We start from the raw sequence: 24,426 nt of genomic DNA, 5'->3' as shown, positions 1-24,426 counted from the left end.
ACATGCCCCATCCAGGGCATCTCATTCCCAGGATTGGAAGACCAAACCAGGGCATCTCATTCCCAGTATTGGAAGACCAAACATTTGGAACATTTGGAAGGGCAAAATCATCGTTTAAAATTTGCTTGATGAACATGGAATTGAAACAAAGAAGTGGATAATTTTATAGGGTAGCTCACATAGGCCATATTGAGACTTCATGAGTTACCACTGCCATGCCAGTGTACAACCCTCTAGGTGGCACCAGTATCTGTGTCATGACTAGTTTCCCTAGATGAAGTTGAAAAAACACTGATCTTGCTATTTTGGCTTTCCTTTACCATGCTCTATGCTGACTCTCCACCCTGCTCTCTGCTACACAATCTCTATGGATAGGTTATAATACCATCAGTTAAGTTTCCAGCTGCTATATTACAATCATGTTGTCAGTCCTTCACAAGGTGATATCACCTTCACTAGATCTGTAGGTATTCCAAAATTCTTTAGGTTCACATTTATGTTCAATATTTTGATTTATGTAACCAAAGGTGACTCATCACATCTATTATATGTGGACTGCTGAGCTTAACTTTCAGAGAGCAGCAAATTTTCTCTATTTCCAAATTTTCGTGATCTACTTCACTCGATATTACTGCTAATACTGTCTTAAAAGGGGAAGAGCTCTTTTATTGTTAGGCAAAAGGCAGTGAAAAGTTGAAGACACAGAAAAAGGAGTAGAAACAGGAAGGGGGGCGGTCTCTAAATATTAGTAGATTTCCTTATAGTTCCTTTATTAATTCTTTCAAAGTACTTTTATTGAGAGCCTGTTATGCGCTAACTGACCTGCTGGGTATGGAAAATACAAAAATAAGACATATCTATCCTTAAACTCAAAGTCCTGTACAGAAGGAATATTATTTATTCTTATCCTAGATCAATGAACAAAGTGTTAGTTATCGAGGGGTTCAGAAGAGGGGGGAGGCTTCATAAAGTAAGTGATATTTTTAAAAAATATTTTTAAAAATGTACTTGACAGGTAGAGAGAGGCATTCTAAAAAGCTCAAGCACCTAAGAATGAGGATGACAAACTTCTGCACTAACTGATTAAGTCCTCTTCGCGACCTGCAAAGACTTGGATGCTTTTTCCAGCTTCACCTCTCACCATACAAAATACTTGTGCTACTCAGGTAATGGAGACCCATCCAAGGCGTCAAAGCTGCAGAGCAACATGATTAAATCTATCATCAAGGCAGTATGGAAAAAGAACTGGAAAATGCAGTTTAATAGAAAGATACCAGTTAGAGGCAACTGAGAGAGACCAATTACAGATTAAGAGAGAAATGATGAAGGCTTGATCTAAGAAGGTGACAGAAGGGATAGAAAAGAAAGATTAAAAAGTCACTGAGAGGTAGACAATAAAACTTAGTGACTGACTGGATTGGGAGGGAGAAAATGGGAAGACGCAGGGATGACTCGAGTCTCCAGATTGGGTCAAGGATGAACAGTGATGATGCAAATAACAGATGAGGAATGTGGAAGCAAGGATAGGTTGGTTGGACTAAGAGAACACGACTTTGGTTGCAGACATGATGAGTTTAAGATATTTGACAGACTCCCACAGGGAAATAACTAAAAGAAAGTGGAACATGTGATCCAATCCAGAACACAATCTAGGTTAAAAAAATATATACTAACCAATCTGAAGATGATCAAGCTCTAGTGTGAAGCCCCCAGCAGAGGAGATTTTGATCAAAAAGTAGATGTATGGGTTTCCCTGGTGGCACAGTGGTTGAGGGTCCGCCTGCCGATGCAGGGGATGCGGGTTCGTGCCCCGGTCCGGGAGGATGCCACATGCCGCGGAGCGGCTGGGCCCATGAGCCATGGCCGCTGAGCCTGCGCGTCTGGAGCCTGTGCTCCACAACGGGAGAGGCCACAACAGTGAGAGGCCCGCATACTGCAGAAAAAAAAAAAAGTAGATGTATTTATTGTTGGGAAGAACTGGTTCCTTGAACTCTGAGAATAAGGAATCAGATACAGGTGTATATGGCTTCACAATTTCAGTACCTGGAAAAAGTCACAACAAAGAAATTCAAATCTAAAAATCTAAATGAAGATGAAGCATACAAATTTTATGATGCTATCAGTATATATTTAAAACTGTACACTTAATGTGAACTTAATTCTATGTTCTATATGTATGTAGTACATGTATATATACCCTAAACCTATGTGTGCTGAGATAATTTTAACAAATCAGTAATCTACCCATAATATAAATAATCTGTTTTTATTAAGCGTGGCATAAGGTGATGGGGTTTTATGTTAATAAACTTAGGCAACCATCTACACCATCAGCATGTAAGCTTTGTAATAGGCCACAACAAAAATGTCATTAAAAGTGTACACAGAGATGCGAGAAGGTACTTACATAATAATTTAAATTATACACCAATTTTTTAAAAGATTTTATTTTATTTTATTTTATTTATTTTTGGCCTCACCACACGGCATGCGGGATCTTAGTTCTCCGATCAGGGATCAAACCCGTGCCCCCTGAAGTGGAAGCATGCAGTCTTAACCACTGGACCACCAGGGAAGTCCCCATACACCAAATTTTTAACAAGGGATTCTGATGGCCAGTGGGATCATTTGAGCTCCAGGAAGGGAAGAATTTCACTTTTTACTTTATATATTTTGAAATGCTTTAACAATTTAATATTTTATATATTACTTTGGTAACTGAAAAGAATGTTAATCCAACTACTTCTAAGAATATAATAATAAAAAACAGGGTAAAATTAATAAGAAGTCATATTTTAGCTAGCCAAATTCCAAAGAAAGAGGAGTCATCACATATTTGAAAGACCAAAATTTTATAAATGGTTCCATCACATATACAAAAATTAATCTATGTGTAAATTATAATACATTGACAATAACCACACTGGGGAAGATACCAGCTATTGAATGATAACTTGGCATTAGTGATGATGAAGAGAAAAACTGAACAGTGCCATCATAATAAACCATAGTCACCAAATCCTGGCTGGTAGTCTCTGAGGCTGATTGCTGGAAAGGCTAGGAGTGTTATCTTCTGCAGTTTCAAAAGACTAAGATATTAGACATCGGTAAGAAAGGTATTTAAAACAAGTAAATGAGGTAATTTCAGGATGAAAATGAGGGAAAAAGAATTTACACAGTAAGGAGTATGTTTACAGAGCTTCTTATACTAGCGGCACATGCAAGGAAATCATTTATAATCATCCACTCATTTTCAGTTTTATAAATTCAACTTCATAAATGACAGACCCGTAAGTGGCTAAATAAGAGACGTTAGTGTGTGTTTCTGGCAGCTGTCTTCACAGAAGACCATCTGTGTGCTCCCTCACCTCTTTCCTTTAAGGCTTTGTTAGTAATAAATTACAATGCTGGTGGCACTACCTCTGTGACTAGTGATAATTTCTTTGTTCATACAATGATGCAGCACAGCTATAGTTCCCACATGTAGGATCACTGCTTCCACAAACCTAGAATCTGGCTATCACTAAGTCTAGCTGCCCAGAAACATTTTATTTATAACCTAAATGGGCACTTCCTCGAGAGATTAGTACTGATTCCGAACTGCTTATAAAAGAAGAAAATGTTTCTGCAAAGCCTCTGCTTGCCTTACCTGTAATAGTTAGCTTGAAGTAAACATGTAGCCCAGCTGGCACCTGAAGATGTGTGCTTGGTGGCAGCATCAAGCAGAAAAGCTTCGTATCATGAGTCACATCTTCCTTGGAAATTAACTGGCACTTTCTGTAGTACAAACCTAGAAAGTGATTCATTTTCTCTTAGTGAGGAATAAATTAAATAAGAAGTACTCTCAGACCTACCATGCAAAAACACAGGCTCAGCGTTTGCTCTTTAGTGAGCTTGAGTTTCACTAACAGGCCTATGACATTTTAAAAATTCATCAGTATTTTGAAAATCTTATAGTGTTAGTTTTTTCCATTTTGTTTCCTGTGATATCCATTTTCTAAAACCTGTAAGTACTTCTGTAATTTGAAAAATAAGCTCTATAAAATGAGTGCTATTTTCTCATGTCTGTTGTTATAGCATGTTAAAACCATTATAGTCTAAGAAATTAAAGTCTAGTTTATTTATTCTTAAATTTACTTTTTAAAGTAATTCCATCCTTTAAGCCTATAACAGCTATATAATTAAATTGTAGATGTGAAAGATATTTGATAATCAACAAAGCTCATTCTAAATTCTTTTCTTACAGAATGGAAAAGTCCTGAAACTCAAATATTTAAGGTTTAACAATACCAGCACTATTCAATAACTTAGAAATATTTCTTTGATAAAGGCAGGAAAAATATACATTCTTGTGTCTCTGTATATGTGTATTATATATAAACAAACAAAATTCATATATATATGAATTATAGAACATTTCAATGGTCAAAATATGATTAAAACAAAAAATAAACTTAGGTTTAAGGGTGTAAGTTCTGATTATCTGGAAAATTAATTTAAGTGAAAAACTGAAGATGCCAAGTCTGTGGTACTAAAATACAAATAAACAAAAGGAATCAAGTATTTCTATAAATATGGGAAATATTTGAAATTAATACCCTAAGCTCAGGAAATATTATTTGTATACAGAGCAAAATAATACCACTTGGATTGGAAGATCTTGTTACAGAAGTTCTGAAAGCATGAATATTTTCACTTGTAAATTTTCTTTCAGATGTAAACAGCATGCCAGAGTAGACTTTGTTTCATAATTTCCTCTCTTTATAAAATAGCATTTACAGAGATGTCAGGAATTAATCCTAATAAAGCATCCTATTATCCTAATTATGCTCTTTGTTTTAACCTAAAAATATTTAAGTAGGTGCAGAAAGATTTACTCCAGACCTCAGGATGTGAAGGTCCTACATCGAATAATCAATGGTTAGTGGAAAACTAAAATTCACTTAGAATCCTAAGAAATCATTTTGGCCACAGTTTCATCCAATTCTCTTCTTCCTTGTCGCTTTTGCTCCCAAAGACCCTGGTCACTAAATCTTTCCATCTGTCACCATGGTAGCTTGGTATGCACATAAACTTAAGAGTGCATCGTTGCCAGGGCAAAGCTTAGACCGGATTACAGCTAAGGGTACCGCCCCAGAGTTATCCCGGAAGGCCTAATCCAGTACTGGACCGATGAAGGATCAGAGGACCTAGGCTCACCCCCAAGAAGAAATGAAGGTTCAAATGACCTCTTTATCCCTTCCTTTAGACCTTCCTGGGACCCAGAGTGGTAATACAATATGAGACCCCCATCTATATGTCTAAATACGTGAAAGTTATAAATCAGACAAATAACAACTGCTAAATAAAATATGTTCTATGCTGTACCTTGAAATATACTTTCATAATGTCCTAGAAGGCTAGGTTCGAATTCAGGATTCTTCAACTCCTCAGAGTTCTACACAGGAAGATGGCGGAGGGGTGACAGCAGCACCCCCTTGACTGCCTATGGTCTGACACCCCTCTCCTCAGCCCCACTGTCTGACCCTGAGTGGAGCCTTGTGCAGGTGTGGGCGCACCAGCCCTTATGTTAAGGCTCATCTACATGCTCTCTCCATAAACAGCCTTGGCCACTTCCTGGATAGAAGCGGATTTGGGGCCATTTGGGCAGGGAATTCTGGGGTTCCAGATACCTGGAGGGCAGTGGTGAAGGAAAGCGCCTGAACTCCACGTGGATAATTCTTCACCTTGCACACTCCTCATCCTGTGAGAGCCATGCAGCTGGAGGAGAGCCCTTGTGTTTTCCTCCAAGCACGGAGTCCAGGGCAGGTGCCCCTCCTGACAATTTCACCTCTAGCCTTTACCAGAAAGGATTTGCTAGAGTAAGTATACACCTCTTTTTTATTTTTTACATCTTTATTGGAGTATAATTGCTTTACAATGGTGTGTTAGTTTCTGCTTTATAACAAAGTGAATCAGTTATACATGTACATATGTTCCCATATCTCCTCCCTCTTGCGTCTCCCTCCCTCCCACCCTCCCTATCCCACCCCTCCATGTGGTCACAAAGCACCGAGCTGATCTCCCTGTGCTATGCGGCTGCTTCCCACTAGCTATCTATTTTACGTTTGGTAGATATGTCCATGCCACTCTCTCACTTTGTCACAGCTTCCCCTTCCCCCTCCCCATATCCTCAAGTCCATTCTCTAGTAGGTCTGTGTCTTTATTTCCGTCTTACCCCTAGGTTCTTCATGACAATTTTTTGTCTTAGATTCCATGCACCTCTTTGACTATACTTAAAACACAAGGAAACTCTGGGTTCCAGTGATTGACTGGCTTTCCTTGATAGAGAATTAACACAGTATTCCTGCTATTTAACACCACTGAGATAATTTCAACATCTTACCGATAAAATAATAAAACTGCCATAATTTCACAAGGCCGTGCTAACAATAGGTTCTAAAAGTCTTAAGAAAAATTTAAGAATGTTTTCGTCTTTCAGTTGCACTAAGGAGAGAAGTATCACAGGCATGGACCTGAAAAATGGGGGAAAAGGAGTATAAAGCAGATGCACTGACGACTTCAGTCTGGATAATGCCTGTATTGAAGTGTCAGGTTTTTGGTTTTATAAGCATAATTATACAAGAAAATGAGAAACTGAAAATAAATATGAGATGGTGAAAGAAAAACATAAGACAGAAAACTGTCTGCCCAGGAACCTCACTTCTTTTTTTTCATCTTTATTTTTTTATTGAAGTATAGTTGATCTTCAATGTTTCAGGTGTACAGCAAAGTGATTCAGTTATATATATATATATATATATATATATATATATACATATATACATACACACACACACACACACACACACACACACACAAAACACACATTCTTTTTCAGGTTCTTTTCCATTATAGGTTATTACAAGATATTGAATATATTTCCCTATGCTATACAGTAGAGGTCCTTGTTGTTTACCTATTTTATGTACAGTAGTGTGTATCTGTTAATCCCACATTAACTTCTTTTAATAACATACATATAATATTGAGACATTCAGCATAACACTGAAATGCTGAGGATGATATGATAATTTGGGTATCCTTTTTTCTTCTTGTTGAAAAGAAACTATAGCTTTCCTTCTAAAGAGTAGACTTTCACAGGCTAAAATAAAGACAAAGCTCAGTGGGAGAGAGACGTGAAAGAGAGCACTGGACTGGGAGTCCATACTGCCTTCAACCTGTCCTTCAGCTCCTTCCTGCTCCTAGTACACTTTCTATTTTTCTGGCCATGCTACACGGCATACGGGACCTCAGTTCCCACACCAGGGATGGAACCTGTGCCCACTGCAGTGGAACTGCAGAGTCCTAACCACTGGAATTCCCCCTAGTACACTTTTAAAGCACCTATCCACTCTCATTTTCCCTGCTGGAAGCAGGGGCTTACAGAAGTTAAACGGCTTGCCCAAGATCACTGAGTTGCTTGAGAAGATGTGGATGGGGCAACAAGTTATGAGAGTTTCTCGCCCCAACTCATAGGCCTTGTTCAAAAAGTTTGAGAATCATCGTTCTAGAACAGTACATTGTTCTTTAGCTTCTTCCTCCTTATTTCGACCACATCAGTTCAAGCATAAATATTTATAGATTATCCCTCCACCCTTTACAACTCCCTACTAACTATTTAATGTCCAAATTAAGGAATCAGTTTAGCAAGTCACCATCCCTCCCAGGTACATCTCTTCTTCAACATCCCCAATTCCTTCCGTTCTGATCAACCACAGGTTTTCTTAGCACTCTTTACTACTTTCAATTACCTAAATACAGGTGTCCCCCGCTTTTCAAAATTTCCCTTTACGCCACTTATCTTTTATGAAAAATCAATGTTAGTACCTGTTTTTCCTAACTGAAAGAAATCCAAAGACGATTTTCACTTTTATGAAAAAAGGTGAAAAGGGAAAATAGCATTCAGCATTTGTTTTGCAGTGAGCTGTTACGGAGGCAGCGTGCACCCCGAGCAGAGAGAGTAGCACCCCAAGCTCCTTCCCCGGGAACTACACTGAGCATCTCGGCATCAAGCCGCCATAACTTTGAACTGTGCCCGTGAGCATCTGCACTTTGTCTCAGTTTACCTTGTGCATCCGTGAGCTAGATGTGTCCTAGGGTAACTGCTTCTTCCATTTACAACATTTCCACTTATGAAAGATTCCATAGGAAGGCTCTACTTTTGTATAGTGGGGAAACCTGTATGATTTACTTACTTCCTAATTTGCAATCTACCTCTACTCATGTCTTCCTCTAAGATCTTCTTGAACCAACAGAGGGAAAGCAGTTAGTGGAACTACACACTTAAAAAATGCTCCAATGGAAAATAAATAAGCCCAAACATCAATACTAACATCTACAATACTTAAAAATACATTGATATATATACCTAGATATGTCCACGCAGAAAACCCCACAACCTACAGCCATTCAATTCAATAGACATTCCATTTAGAATCTGGGTTATGTAAGGAGGGAAATCCAATATTACATTAACACCTTGGAAGAGGCTCAGAGCAAGACATGATATTGTCTCTTAACTCAATTTTATCAGATGCCTGAAAGGGTGAAGCCATATGTTGCTGAGACCACTCTGGTTTCTGGAACCTATTAAGGTTGAATAGAAAGCCTGCACACTTGAGGGGCCTTGCCCTGCGAGACATTTTTCCTATGATGTGGTGATGGACTGGAGAGTTATTAATGACTGAATGAGATTCTAGTAAAGCGCCGGTTTCTTCTTAGCTGTGTATCATTTGATATAAATGGTTCACAGCTAGAGACCAGGGGCTGGGCTGTGAGATAAGAGAAAATCTATATATTGGCCTCTGCTCCCGGTTCCTGGCACGGAGTTCCTAAAACTCTTATAATATCCTAAGTGATAAGAACAGTAGGAGCATCTCTTGTCTTTTACACAGTAGTCCCCCCTTATCCATGGGGGATACATCCCAAGGCCCCCAGTGGACGCCTGAAACTTCTGGGTTTTTCCTATATATATGTACATATTATACAGTTGTAATTTATAAATTAGGCACAGTAAGAGATTAACAACAATAACTGATAATAAAATAGAACAATTATAACAATATGCCATAATAAAAGTTATGTGAATGTGGTCTGTCTCCCTCAAAATATCTTACTGTACAAACTTAATGCCGTTTTCACCTTAACTAGGTACTTATCATGAACTGTGGCAGTAACTTTTGCAGTTTAAAGTACAACAGCAAAACTAGCACGGATTCCTTTTTCCTTCTTCACAATTTCACAGAGAAGATTTGTTCTCATGGTAGATCTTAGCAACCTCATATTTTGATTTTTTTTTTCCTTTCCATGTTAAGACAAGAACTTTCACCCTTTCACTTAAAGGAAGCACTTTATGGCTTCTCTTTGGCATACTGGAATTGCCAGCATCACTTCCCTTGTGCTTTGGGGCCATGACTAAGTAAAATAAAGGTGACCTGAACACAAGCACTGTGATCCTGCGAGAGCTGATCTGATAACCCAGAAGGTTACCAAGTGACTAACGGATGGGATGCGCTGGGCAAAGGGATGATTCACGTCCCCAGCGGGACGCCTTGAGATTTCATCACACTACTTAGAACGGTGCACAATTTAAAACTTATGAATTGTTTATTTCTGGAATTTTTCATTTAATATTTCTGGACCATGATTGACTGCGGTAAGTGCAACCTCAGAAAGCAACACCACAAATAAGGGAGAAACCACTGTATTTGTCTTTGACCCTCATCTCTAACACGGGATTCCTAATACCCTTGTAAATTCCTACGTAGTAAGAGAACCAGGAACATTTTTGTTCCCATGAGGTGACTCTGTGTGGGCTCCTGGATGAGCACCGGTCACCAGAAAGACTCAGCTATGATAGAAGTTTGGAATTTCCAGCCCCACGTCCCACCCTCTGGAGAGGGGAGAGGGGCTGGAACTGAAGTTAATAACTGATCATGCCTACGTGAGGAACCTCCATAAAATCCCAATAGCAGGGGATTTAAAGAGCTTCCAGGTGGGCAAACACATCAACACTGGGAGGGTGACAGACCTCAACTCCCCACGGACAGACGTTCCTGTGCTCAGGACCCTCCCAGACCTTCTCTCACCTTCTGCATCTCTTCCATCTGCATATTCATCTGTATCCTTTATCATATGTGATCTACTCTAGCAAATTAATCAAGCCCAGGGAAGGGGTCTTTGGAACCTCCCATCTATAGCCAGTTGGTCAGAAGGACAGATGGTAACCTGGGATTGCCACTGGCATCTGCAGTGTGTGTGTGTTGGGGGACGGGGGGAGGGATCATGTGGGACTGAGCCCTTAACCTGTGGGATCCGATGGTGTCTCCAGGTAGACAGTGTCAGAAATGAGTTAACTTGTAAGACACCAGCTGGTCCTGCAAAGAACTGCTTGTTGTGGAGGAAAATCTCCATGTATTTGGGACCAGAAGTGTCAGAAGTGAAGTGTTCTGTGTGAACAGTAAAGGAGACACATAGGAGAGAAAGACAGTAGGGAGGAAGTGAGTTTTTTTCCTACACAGGAAAGAAAAATCTGAGTTTTTCCTTTACAGAATCTGTCACAGTTCATACAGCAGGGGTCAGCCTGATTTAGCCTTGCTGGCTGTCTGTTTCTGCCGAGACAGTGACCTTGATGAGCAATGAACTTGTGTGCAGGGATGATGTTCAGAACCCCTGAGAACAAGCGGAGCCTTCCATAGCTCAGCTGGTAGAGCAGAGGTCTGCAGAACACTTGAGAACAAACTATTTTCAAGAACTGTACAAATATCTAACATTTTTGACTATGGATAAAATAACTCAAACCCATGAAGTCACTAGAATACCTTCCTATGCTGAAGAAACAACAAAGTTTTAGTTATTATATACTTTTAAAAGTATTATATAATTGCATTTATTTTGCTGTTTTTAAAAATTATTCAGCCTTTTCACTAACTCTGGTAAGACTTCCACTGAACCTCTAGTAGTATAGTTTTATCATCCTCACCCAAACCACTCTTGAATATATGAATAAGAATACGTTCATAACACAGCTTCAAACACTAGGATGATAAACGTGTATGAGCACACATTTTTCCATATACTGGGGTAAAATCTAATGAAGCAGTATTAGTAAATTGACAATAAAGCATAGATTCCTTTCTGTTTTAACTATTACTGTTAAAAATATACCTAAAGTGGGCTTCCCTGCTGGCACAGTGGTTAGTAATCCGCCTGCCAATGAAGGGGACACGGGTTTGACCCTTGGTGTGGGAAGATCCCACATGCCGTGGAGCAACTAAGCCCGTGCGCCACAACTACTGAGCCCGCGTGCCACAACTACTGAAGCCCGCGTGCCTAGAGCCCATGCTCCGCAACAAGAGAAGCCACCGAAATGAGAAGCCTGTGCACCTCAACGAAGAGTGACCCCCGCTCACCGCAACTAGAGAAAGCCTGCACGCAGCAACGAAAACCCAACACAGCCAAAAATAAATAAATTAAATAAATAAATTTATTAAAAAAGACATAAAAATTATTAAAAATATATATATATATACCTAAAGTGTATTCAGGTATTTTACTACCTCACCTAGACTGATGTGAGCTGAATCCTTCTTTCAAAGTGAGGATTTTATAGACTTAAATATTAGCATTAAGTTAGGAGAAAGGAAGCTCTTTCTCCAAGACTAGATTCAATGGGGCCCTTAGACAATGGGGTCCACATCATTTAGCAAGGTTGTCACTAGATTTGAACATTTCAGTGCTTATCACTTTTCCTCAGTTCCATAACTAATAATTCAGCCAACATTATACACTGAAGTGCCTGAACTGCCTGAATTCTAAGTTTTTAAACTTCTTCTATTCAACTTTTTATTATAGTAAATAATTTCTTACTCATTTACAGCCTGCCCCATCTAGTCTGTGTTTCTTCATATTCAGGCCATTCCGCTAGAAATAAGAAGAAGACAGCAAAATGCCAAAACATCTTATAGTTACTGTGCAAGCAACAACTTTACACCTGCTGGGCTGAGCAGACAATTTAAGAGAACAAAGCACAATGAAGTTTCTATTTGCTATCTACAATATTTTCTTCTTTTCCAGTAATTCTGAATGCTTGTTTTAGGCAGCAAAGAAACATGGATGCGCAGGCAAGGAATGGGAGGGGAGGGGTGAGGGCGGTTCTTTCTACCCCTGCAACAAGAGTTGTGGTTCACTGTGGCAGCGAACAACTTGCCTGCAGAATCACAGGCTCCACAGAAAGCCTCCATTAAGTGACTGCTCACAGAGTGCTGACAAGCACATTTACACCTACAGACAGTACTTCAGTGTGTGTGCACACGCACGCATGTGGTGTGAACAGTTAGGAAGCCCTGATGAAAGTATAGTTTAAATAATGAGAAACTGCCATTATTTTAGGTTAAAAAATAAATATCAGTGATTTCATACAGTTCAAACTGAATTATAAAGACAGTTATAGATTCTATATATATTTAACCTAGAGGTTTATAAACAGCTGCTGACATATCACAATTATGACACAATTTTTTAAGATCTTGTTTATAATTTTGGATCCCAATATTCATTTACTGAGTTGTTTGTTGGCAAATCTGTATAACTGCCTTTGTCTGGTGATCTAAGTTCCCATATTAGAGGCAATCACAATTAAAATAAACTTTAGGTTGGATACAGAAATAGTAATCCAATTATCTATTAGCTTCTGACTCTTAATAGACACAGGTTTGTTAGTCATCACACACACACACACACACACACACACAACTACTCACTCATAATCTTCATCTATTCATCTTTGGGAAGAAGAAAATAATTGGAAGCACCCGAGTTACAAATGGTAGTTTGGTTCTAGTCATATAATTTAATTTACTAACAATTACAGCTGGATTAAAGGTAAAAACAAAGTAGTTTCTCTTCTCTGATTATCTTCTTTGCTATATTTGCATCTTTTGTGTAAGTAAATTCTAGATTTGACATGAGAAGGTAGTGCACTAAGTCTTCAACTTACATGCTTATTTTCAAACTTAAATTTTTAAACTAAGAAATTTCAGTAAGAGGAAGCCAGCATGAAAACCTCCTTGAAGACCAAGGAGACACGTGATAGACTGAACATTTGAAGCTACTGACAGCAAGTTAATCATAATACTCTGATCATGTAAGTATTCAGCTTTGCTAGTGCGGAAAATAACCTATAGTTTTTGTCATGATTTAAGGAAGAGAAAGGACAAAGAAGAAATTATCTATGCTAATTCTGTCAAACAAATTTTTTAAAAAATCCCCTAAACTCTGAGTCATTTTCCAAAGTGGAAAATCTAATTCACTGAAAAATACATGCATGGCTCTAATCTCAGGCAAGAAATCTAAAGCGAACTATGGTGGTTCATGACTCAAGCCAAAATTTATGGCAGGGATGAAAGAGTTCATGGAAAGCCTCAGGAAATAATAGAAAAGCAATGTTCATTCTATTTCCAAATGGAGGTCAGCCTGGGTTCTCAGTATCATTTATTTCTAGGACTTAGCTTTTATCTGGTTTGCTATGATTTTCCAATGACTAGAGAGTCGGATAATTTCAGGGCAACAGATTTCACTTTAATAATATCTCTTTTTATTTTCACTATCTTTTACCTATTCTCTTCTGATCTGCTACATCACTCAGTTATTCCTCTATGTTCTCTCTCCCTACCTTATACCACACAATTGAGACCTCCTCCTCTGGGAAAATGACTCTATTTGAACTTTCCCACATATGGCTTACATTTTCTTTCTCTACCACCTGCAAAAGGTCTGGCACAATAAGTACCCAGTAATGATACTTGGAAAACCCTTCATAGTTTTTTTGGGTTTTTTTTAAAGCCACTTTCAAAACATTGCTTGATATTCACCTCGTTCATTCATGGAGAGTCATTTAAGGTCAAATTCATCTGCATCTGTTTGTTCACTTAAGGTAGCCTTAGAATACATTCAAGTTTGCACTATGTAACTTGCTTTCACTGCCCTATTTCTTGATACAAGTATTCTTCAGTCTCATGTTTGTGTATGTTCTTTCTTCCTCCTGGGAAAATAATTTCTGATGCCTTTTGTTTGTTTCGTACCACAATACCTAAAATAGTCTTCTACACACAGTATGTACTCAAAATACAGCTACGTGATACTTCTCTGAAAATTAAAATACTATCCACAAATATATTTTTATAATTTTAAATATTTAAAGATGCTAAACTGAATATATGCAGTTAGTTTCTTCTAACCCCTCCCTAAAATAACAGCAAAGATGGGTTTTTTTTCTGTGTGTGTTGTTGTTTTTTTAAGGCCTGGCTTGCAAGGACAATAAGAACTGAAATAAAAAAGCAACAGAAGTTTGGGAGCTGACAAAGCAAAGAGACGACTGGTAACTGACTCTGTAGACTCTGTAAAGCTAAATCCTAAGCTAGACAAACAAAAAGCCAAAAGTCAACCCATCTGTAATATGAGATCCTTTTGAGGCTCAGAAAATGGCAGGACCAAGTATCTCTAGAATCAGAGTGAAGGCAGAGCTAAAACCACTTTCTGGAAGAAAGTTCATTGAAGAAGCCTAGATGCTGCCCTTCCCGCATTCTGAAGTCCTCCCCTACTTCACAAGGCCACATGACTGATTCTCTCCTATTCTGGCAAAGTATCAGAATTTTGCTCTCTCCGTAGAGTGCAAAACAAAGGGTCTCTAGATTGCGTATATGTTATAGGCTGAACTGTGTCCCCCTCAATTTTCAACGTTAAAGTCATAACCCCCAGTACCCCAGAAAGTGACTATATTTGGAGACAGTATATTTTAAAAAGTAAGTTAAAATGAGGTCATTAGGGTGGTCCCTAATCCGATGTGACTGACGTCCTTATAAGAAGAGGCAATAGGGACACAGACACACGCAGACAGAAGACCATGTGAACACAGCCATCTGTAAGCCAAAGAGGGGTCTCAGGAGAAGTCAACCCTGCCAGCACCTTAGTCTCAGACTTTTAGCCTTCAGATTGTGAGAAAATAATTTTCTGTTGTTAGGCCACCAAGTCTGTGGTACTTTTTCACAGCAGCCTTAGTAGACTAATATAGTATACTAGGCAAAAAAAAAAAAAAAAAAATTAAGTTTACAGATATCCGAGCCTTATTTTCCCATATAACTTCTGAAATGCTGGATACGAGGTAGAAGACTGTTTACCCTAGAGACTCTGACAAAATACTGGCATCAGACTTTTCCCGAAGAAACCATCCAGCCACATAGTAAATATTACTGTCAACAAGCTACACCCACATGCACAGAGTTTCCAATCAGCTTTTAGAGTTCCACCCTGAAGTACGAGCAGATGGTCAAGGATCAGCAGACATTCAAAGAAAGCATCTAATATGAAAGACGGACCAAAATAAACAAACTGTAGGAATAGAGGCTACACAGGGAGACAAAAACTCTCAAACACTATAATTCTAAAACAGAGAAGATAGAAAATAGGATGCTAGAACAAAGGAACAAAAATCAAAAGAGTTCTCCAAAGTTAAAAATATGAGAGTAGAAATGAGTAACACAACAGCAGAGCTGGAAGACACAGCTGAAGAAATCTCCCAAAAAGTAGAAGAAAAGGACAAAATTGAAAATGAGAGAGAAAAGACAAGCTAATTAGAGAACTGGTTAAGAAGGCTTAAAGTAAGACTATTTCTAGAAAGTAAGCACAGACCATGGAGGGAAGAAATATCAGTATTCCCCAGGCCCGAGGGTCTTAAGTTTCCATAATGGAAATATTAGCAAAGAGGATGAATATTCGGCACAGAAGTTGAAAGCAGACCCCCCATTAAGGTATATCAAACCGTGAAATTTCAAAACACCTGGAAGAGGCAAATCCTACCAGTTTCCAAAGAGAAAACATGGAGTGCATTCACTTTGTGAAAATTCATCAAGTAGAACACTTGTAATATGCACCTTTGCCTATAAATGTTATAGTTACATAAAAAGCTTTAAAAAATAAAGAAAGGAAGGAAATGAATGGTATCATCCTTTAGGAATAAACTCAGAAACTGGTTTAGGTAAGCAGAGAGACAGTAAATATGCCTTCTCTAACAGAAAAAAACTAGATGTGCCTACAAGACATAAACTTAACTTGTTTTTGCACCTTTTATAAAAAAAAAACAAAACCTCAAGGAGTGAATGGTTGGACAAGAGTTTAAGTGGGTTTCTCCATTTAGGTATCATTACCTAATGATCTTTGTTATGTCTAAACATTAGATAGCAGAGTCAGAAATTTAATTTCTGCTTTAAAAAAAAAGGAGGATAACAGACACAATGTCCCTTTTCAACTCCTTAGAGAGAGATACAAGGACCCTTTGGCTCACTGCAAGTGGCCATCCAAACTCTGATACAACTGAGCCACTGACACAACATTTTCATTAACCCAGGACTCAAAATAATAGCACAACCTACCTGTATCTTTCTTTGGAATAAGTGAATTATGATTCTCCAGGGAATGATCAAGGCATTTCCAAGAAGTATTCTCTTTTTTCTTCAGGACAACCTCTATTTTTCCCACATTCTCAACAACTCACACTGAAAAGAAGATAAATTCCATTTGTATTCATTGATATTAAATATAAGGTTTTACTTTTAAACCAATCTTTCTCAAACAACCCACATGTCCCAATCAGATATGAATGACACTGAGCATTTGTGAGATAAGTAAAATTTTGTGTACATGCTCAATTTTGTTCATAAACAAAACTGTTTATGCCTTATATGGTGTTAAATCCAGTTTACGTTAGATTCAGATTAACTTCTTTCAAATTAATTTATCAAGGGCCAAACTAATACATAATGCTAATTTTCATACAAGCTCAAATAGAGCCATGGCAACTAATTAACACATAGCTTAAAAAAAACCCTTAAATATACAAATTAGCCATTGAATGGATCCACAAAAGCAAATGTAATTTATACTCTTTAAACAGTTCTTGGGATCTGAGGGGTTCTTACGAGTGAATTCAGGAAACCAATATTGAGCCTAATAAACATAGAAAAAGCTTCAGGAGAATGAATCCCAATAAAGTGCATGTCAATCTTTGATAATTAAAAATCTTTTAGATTCTCTTTTTATTTTTGGAAGTTTAAAATAGTTTAGAATACATGAGTACAATAATAAAATAAACTTTTAAAATTGATTAAATTTTATGAATTGAATGTGCTTTTAAAGATCTAAAGTATATTTCTTTTTGTCTTTAGAAACAATCTGCCCTTCCTCACTGTAAACACATAATTCAGTAGCAATTTAACAACTTTTAAACACAGATTAATCAAATAAATTCAATTCAATGAGCACTGATTTGAAGCTTAACAAACATGAGAAGTCCTTGACTTTAAAGAGCTTAAATTATAGAATTTATAGAACTTACTATGGTATAAAGAAAAGGGAAGGTATAGAACCGGTGTAAGGTACTCTGACAGTACTTTAAAACAAGAAACCACATGTATATATGAATATAGAATGGAATATTATTCAGCCTTAAAAAAGGAAGGAAATCCTGCCACTTGCAACGACGTATGATAAATCTAGAGGGCATTATATTAAGTTAAATAAATGAGACAGAGAAGACAAATAGTGCATGGTATCATTTATATGTGGAATTTTAAAAAAAAGTCACACTCATAGAAACAGAGAGTAGCAAAATAGTGCCAGGACTTGGGGCAGAGGGAGGGGGGAATGGAGAGAGCTTGATAAAAGGGTACAAACTTTTAGCTACAAGATAATTAAGGTCTGAGGATCTAATGTATAACATGGTGACAACAGTTGATGACACTGTCTTGTATAATTGAAATTTGCTAAGACAACAGAACTTGTGTTCATATGCATACACACACACACACACACAAAGGTAAATATGTGAGGTGATGGATGTGTTAATTAATTAGATTGTGTGAATCTTTTCACAGCATATACCTTTATCAAATCATAACGTTGTACACTTTAAATCTTTAAATATATTGTACTTTTGTCAATTATATTTCAATAAAGCTAAAGAGAAACAAAAAAACAAGAAGCCACCATTCTCTGATGTCTTCTATTGCTAAACAGCTGTGTAAAATCCACATTGTGTATTTACATGCAGAAATATTCATAATTTTATGTGCTCTGTCAATATCAAATATTTGAATATATACACCTAAGAAAAATTTGTCTGGTCTGGTCAAGTATATTTCTACAAGCTGCATGTCAGGAGTAGTGCTGGAAGGAAGAATGGGGACAGGATTTTTTTTGCTAAGGAGAGGAAAAGGAAAGGGCAAAGAGATGAGATGAAAAAGGGGAAAGAAAAAAGGCGTGAGAGGAAGAAACCAGAGGGAAAAGAGTACATTTAAAAATTAATGTATTTGCTTGTATAGAAAACATCATGTCCTTGTCTGCAACATGAAAATATACAAATGAATAATAAGACAAATGCTGTCTCCCCCCCCATGTGTGTGTGTATGTATATGTGTGTGTGTATATGTACATAGATAAATTATTTTTGGTAGCTTACCAGAAAAATCTTCCTGAATTTCATGACTTAGGGCTGGAGAAAAAAAAAAAAATTCAGTTAAGATCCAACTTCAGTTCCTATAGTCTACAAACACCATATAAGATCACTTAAATGGTTCTTTCACGCACCATTTCAAATCTCTCAAACATATCCTGAGAAATCAAAAGAAAGAAACTGAACACAACCAAAATACTGTATACAATATTTTGAGACAAATTACTTAAATATGTATCATCAATTTTTCCATTTCTCTCCCTATTAATTAAGGAGTAAATACTCAATTGCCCACAGGTGGATAACCCACACTGGTGCAAGGACAGTCCCAGATTGACAATGCTACAAACCAAGACAGGAGCAAGGCAGGGAGAGATAGCACGTGAAACACACATACTCCAGGGTGTGCATGTGCGTGTGTGAATACAGGCCAGGACTGGGTCTAGCTCAGCGTTTCCTTTCTTACTGTTCTCTAAGTTGAATATTCATTCAGTTATTGAAAAAGAAAATTATTGGGCATTTTCCAATAATTTGGAAAATTATGTGTTATGCACTTTCCAGGTGTTACAGTCATCACAGTTAGTAAAAGAGAAAAATCCCTGCTATTATGGAACTTCATTCCAGAAGGGGGTGATGCAAGAAGTATTTTTACAAACATCTGCTCTAAAGTTCACTGTGTTAATATAGGTATGTGGAACTTAAGATTCTGCATTATTTTACTCCTTCTGATCTAATATTAGCAACCAGGAGTATCACATTTTTGACTGTGGAATTTTTGTTTGTTTTTTATATGTGTACAAGATACAGTTAGCTACAGTGTGAACAGAACTAGCCATAAAGTATTTGAAACATAGTAAATGCTGACACATAGGTCTTCCTTAAAGAAAAATCATGACAGAGCTAATGAATAATGTATACTTTTCTAGACATCTGAATTTTTGATTAAAATTCTCCCTAAGAGACAATATATATTAGATCTTATGCTAGCAAAAAATAGGGTAGCATGTATTTCTAGAAGAAATGTTTAAGATTTGAGGTTGATTAGTGAATGGGGGGGAAATAGGAAAGAAAAAGCATTTAACAACTCCAATCAAATTCAGGACTAAAGGTCCTTCATTAATATGGTAAAGCCATGAGCTGAATCACGAGTCATCTGAGGCCTGGAGAATTTCAGTCTCTGTTTTGCAAAAGTAAATGAAACGTTCTTTACATAAGAATGTGTGCTTAAAATACAGTATTCTTCTTGCTGTTTTGGTTTGTTTCATTTCTACTTTCTAACTAGAATAACATTACCTTCTTTAAAGGAGAAAAGGATGAACTCCTAGAGTCATTACGGGTGAGAAATGGATTAAGAATCTGCTACCTTGATTCTAGAGTTTAGTCCTGATTTCTTTCTGATAGATCTGTAACCTCTTAAAACAGACAGAAGTGAACTGTATGGTAGGTCTTTGCCCATGAAGGGACAGGCAGGTGAGGGGTACAGTATAACCTTGCGGCTGGCAAGAGACAGACTGATAGAACAGCTCCTGGTGATGCCTACTTAGTGGGAGCACATGACAGGCAGGCCTCCGGAGATTTATTTGTAGGTATTAAGTTACAGAGTCTTACAAAGCTGGGCCAACAAGTATTTCATATGATTATTGATTTTGATCGCACCTAATTGTTTAAACTTGGGAAAAGTGAGGTTGTACTGCCATTTGCTAGCACTTTCCTTAGTATAAAGAAATATCAAAAAAAATCAGAAATGACAAACCAAAATGACAATGGCACATAAAATATTATAGGTACCGAGACTCTACACCAGTAACTACTATACCTAAAGGAAACAAAATTTGTTTCCATTAATACAGAATAAGGTACTTACCAATATGTATAAGATATGAATAATCCTTGATAACTGTTTCTGCTCTAAAGGAATCATCCCGGTGATCACCTATTACGGAGTCTAAATTGATATCCTTAAATGGAAATCGAAAAGAGAAAGATTAAAAAGTAAACTTGTCACCAAACTCCTATTATTCTACTTTTAAGCTGATCGGTGGCAGTTCATATGGTACTTATTTACAGAACCCATCAGCTAAATACACATTATTCCTGTTTTTTGCTCTCTCATACAACCCAGTTCTTCTCCTTCAAAGCATATATCACAATTTTAACTATGCATTTGTCTATGCTTAATGTCTACCTTACACGCTCGTCTTTAAGTTCTAAGTGTAAGGGGCAGAATATTGTTTTCAGAATATTGCTCAGCACCAAGTAGGTGCTCAAATATTTGTTGGATAAATAATTTGGAAAAAACAGTTAGAATCAGACAAGAAGCCAAGATAGGTGGGAGGGAGGGAGACGCAAGAGGGAAGAGATATGGGAACATATGTATATGCATAACTGATTCACTTTGTTATAAAGCAGAAATTAACACATCATTGTAAAGCAATTATACTCCAATACAGATGTAATAAAAAAAATTCCTCTTCCAAAAAAATAAAAAGAAGCCAAGATATTTGTGTTCATTTTTATCTTCCCACTATTATGTGACACTGTGCAAATAACACCTCAAGCTCAGCTTATCAAAATAATAATAATAAATTCACTAACAAATTTTTAGTTGTCTCTAATTTCTATGTAGTTTTGGTGCAAGTTATTTTGATGTCTATCATTTACACCATACTCTGAATACATTATTCCACGTAGAAATCTTCCCCCTTCCCTTAATCATCCATCCTCTGCGCTTCACTGATATCACCAATGAGAGCACACAGACCCCAACCTCGCCAGGCCCTGTCCTCTTGGTTCAGGACTGCTTGGTTGGGAGACAATACCGAGAGGCAGTGGAAGGCGGGACAAGCAGTGCCTCTCTGGGCCTCTTGGCTCTTTCAGGCAGAGGCTGGTCACTTCTGCCGAGCCATCAAATCCTGCTGCAGGCGTAGGAGGCACTCACCAGCTCAGATGTGGTTCTGCTACTACAGAAGTAGCATGAGTTCTCAGAAATTCCCAGCTGCCAGAACTTGTCTTTAAATCTCCACAGTTCCTCAAGTGTGGGAACCTTGCCAGTTGCTGGAGGATGTGTCTGGAGATGTTGTAAGTTGCCTGCTTATTTATCTGATTTCCCAGCTGGACTGTAAGCCTGGTGAAAGTTCAGTCTCTATGAATCTGGCCCATCATTAGATTCCTGAATTCTACGATGGTGTTGAAAATGAAGCAGGGATTCAATAAACACTTAGTGAATGAATTAACTCCTTAATTTTAGTTTTCAGAGGGCATTAACTGAACCCCGTTAGTGGCTTAAGCATACTAAGCTCCAGCAGTACAGCCTCTCCTGGCTCTTGAATTCCAATTTAAGTGCAGGAAATTAGTTCGTATGGTGAAGTTAAACTGGGACTCTCACTGCTGTTATCCATGCTTAAACACAAACAAAAAAAATCACAGACAAGCACATAAAATATGCTTCTTCCTAGTCTATTTTTTCCCTAAGATGCTATGGCATGGTTATTAAGGGCATATACTATGGAGCCAGCCTGCTTGGGTTCAAAACGCTAGATCTGCCACTTACCATGTGACTTTGGGTAAATTACTTAACTTCTGTTTCCTCATCTGTAAAATAGGGGTAACGAAAGGATCTAGTTCATAGAGTTGCTGTAAGTTAATACAAGAAGAGCTCTTAGAAAAGTACACCTGCGCATAGCTAACATTTATTATTTACTTTTTTGTTTTTTCTGATCTTAAAAATGTGTTTACCTTCTGTTTAGTATATATGACAATGGTGACTAAAGCGTCTGTTTTGAACCAGTCGTAGCTGTAAAATATTTTAAAAAGAATAAATAATCATGTGCAGTAACATATTAAATCATTAAATATATAATTTTAAAATATATAAATTTAAAAATATAAAATATGACACAATAAATACATGATTTAAAACATATAGTTCAAAATCTACAGTGAGAAATATATTTCTCTAGGTAAAGTTTTTTTTCTAAATAATCAGTGGTGTTACCATGAAATAAATAATAAAGCAATTATTTCTCAATTTAAAATACTTATACTTCCATATATTCCGACTTGGATAAAAACAAACAACATCCTTGACAAGGCACTTTTTATAAAGTTTACACATCTAAAATTCCTTTTATCAGAGCAGTAACACAACATGTTTTCTGAAGGAGCATGACAAAATCTACATGCTTATTACCTTCACTCCTCCCTATCACAAATATATTATTACTCCTCAAGAAATTAACTCACCAAGGATGCTTAATGGTCAACAGTAAAAACTTAAGGAAAAACTAAGTCTTCGGTTTTGTAATAGCTATTGATCAAATTGATTCTGTTTTTGCACTTACTACCTGTATACAGGCCCCCAATGTGAATGCTAGGAGGTATCCTGAGGCCCTTAACTTAAAATTAAATATGAAATAATTTAACAGGTATAACAAGTAGAGCCGAAAGCTGCTGTTATAGACTCACAATAGGGGGAAAGGTGGTAAGAGAAAGACTACAAATAACACACATAACCCTAAGGGCATCTGAAATATCATTAACAAAAATATACATGAATTGCTTAATTTACTAAGACAGGGTACAATACATTCTGAAGGATTTCCATTAAAAACTGATAAAGCAAACTAGACACACAAAAATAGAATAGTTGAATAAATTATGGATATTCTATGATCAATTTCCATCATATGATAGAATACAGACAAAAAATGCTTTTGCAGAATCTTTCATGACATAGGAAATTGATCATAGAATATACTGTAACACCATATTATCAAAATAGAATAGTATGGAAATAGGTATGACATGAATAAACTGTGTGGAATAAACCAAATATTAAGAGTCTATATCCAGGGTTGATGGGATTACAACTGATTTTATCACTTTCTTTTGTATTTCTTTGTATTCTCTACCATGAATGTATATTTTATAATCAGAAAAAATAGTTCTTTTTTAAAGTTGTGGTGTTTAAAATGGGTTAAACTTCAGTTATGTTAAAATTCATATTTATGGAACAGCTCATTCTCCAGCAATGCCTGATAAATTAGGCACTACAGTTGTTGTGTCAAAGGTGCTTTGTGACCGCCTGGAGGGGTGGGATAGGGAGGGTGGGAGGGAGGGAGACACAAGAGGGAAGAGATATGGGAACATATGTATATGTGTAACTGATTCACTTTGTTGTAAAGTAGAAACTAACACACCATTGTAAAGCAATTATACCCCAATAAAGATGTTAAAAAAAGAAGCATAATTAATATAATAAGCAATAAGTCAAACTTAGAGCCATATTTTTAACGTATATATTTTGGTGTAGAACTGATTACGCTTTAAAAAAGTAAAACAAGAATGCATACCTTGGAGAACTAGGCCCTTCTTTGGCAAGTGGATCTGTCACTTGGCTCTTGGGAAGCATGTCTTCACAAAGAAAAACAAACAAAATAGCTACAGTTCATCCATGTAGCATTTTTCGTTTTTTCCCCCATCTTTTCAGTAAACTTCTTATTGAAATATTATGAAAGGACACAAGTCATAAATGTACTACTCAATGGATTTTCATAAGTAAAACATACTCTTGTAGCCAGCACCTTCCTGTGCCCGCTTCCACTCAGCACCCCTCCCCCAAGGGTAACCACTATTCTTTTAACATCATGATTAGTTTTTGCCTGCATTTGGCCTTTATAAAAAATGGAATCATAAAATATGTTCTCTTTTGGTCTGGCTTTTTTGGTCCAGTTCTATAGACGTTTCAGTTAATGTCAAATCAGCATGATTAATAGTAAACAATAAATCAGGTCTGGAGCTTTCTGAGATTTTATCCAGGTTGCTGAATGTACCAGTAGTTTGTTCCTTTTTATTACTGTGTATTACTACACTGTACGAAC

General features: G+C 37.1%; 1 protein-coding gene across 1 annotated transcript in view; it reads right to left on the bottom strand.

Annotated features, from left to right (window-relative positions):
- The window catches only part of LOC114896293 (cytochrome b5 reductase 4), a 342,009-nt gene that overhangs the window by 10,992 nt on the left and 306,591 nt on the right, over window positions 1-24,426 (bottom strand). The window contains 3 exon segments of the mRNA XM_029224266.1: window positions 1,675-1,741; window positions 1,958-2,043; window positions 3,650-3,790. Coding sequence (XP_029080099.1) covers window positions 1,675-1,741; window positions 1,958-2,043; window positions 3,650-3,790 — 294 coding nt within the window.

This window comes from Monodon monoceros, unplaced genomic scaffold, assembly GCF_005190385.1.
Source record: "Monodon monoceros isolate NGI ecotype Baffin Bay Population unplaced genomic scaffold, NGI_Narwhal_1 Super_Scaffold_15, whole genome shotgun sequence".
NCBI lineage: Eukaryota > Metazoa > Chordata > Mammalia > Artiodactyla > Monodontidae > Monodon > Monodon monoceros.
Note: the sequence above shows the minus strand (reverse complement) of the source record. Positions and strands in the feature narration are given on the sequence as shown.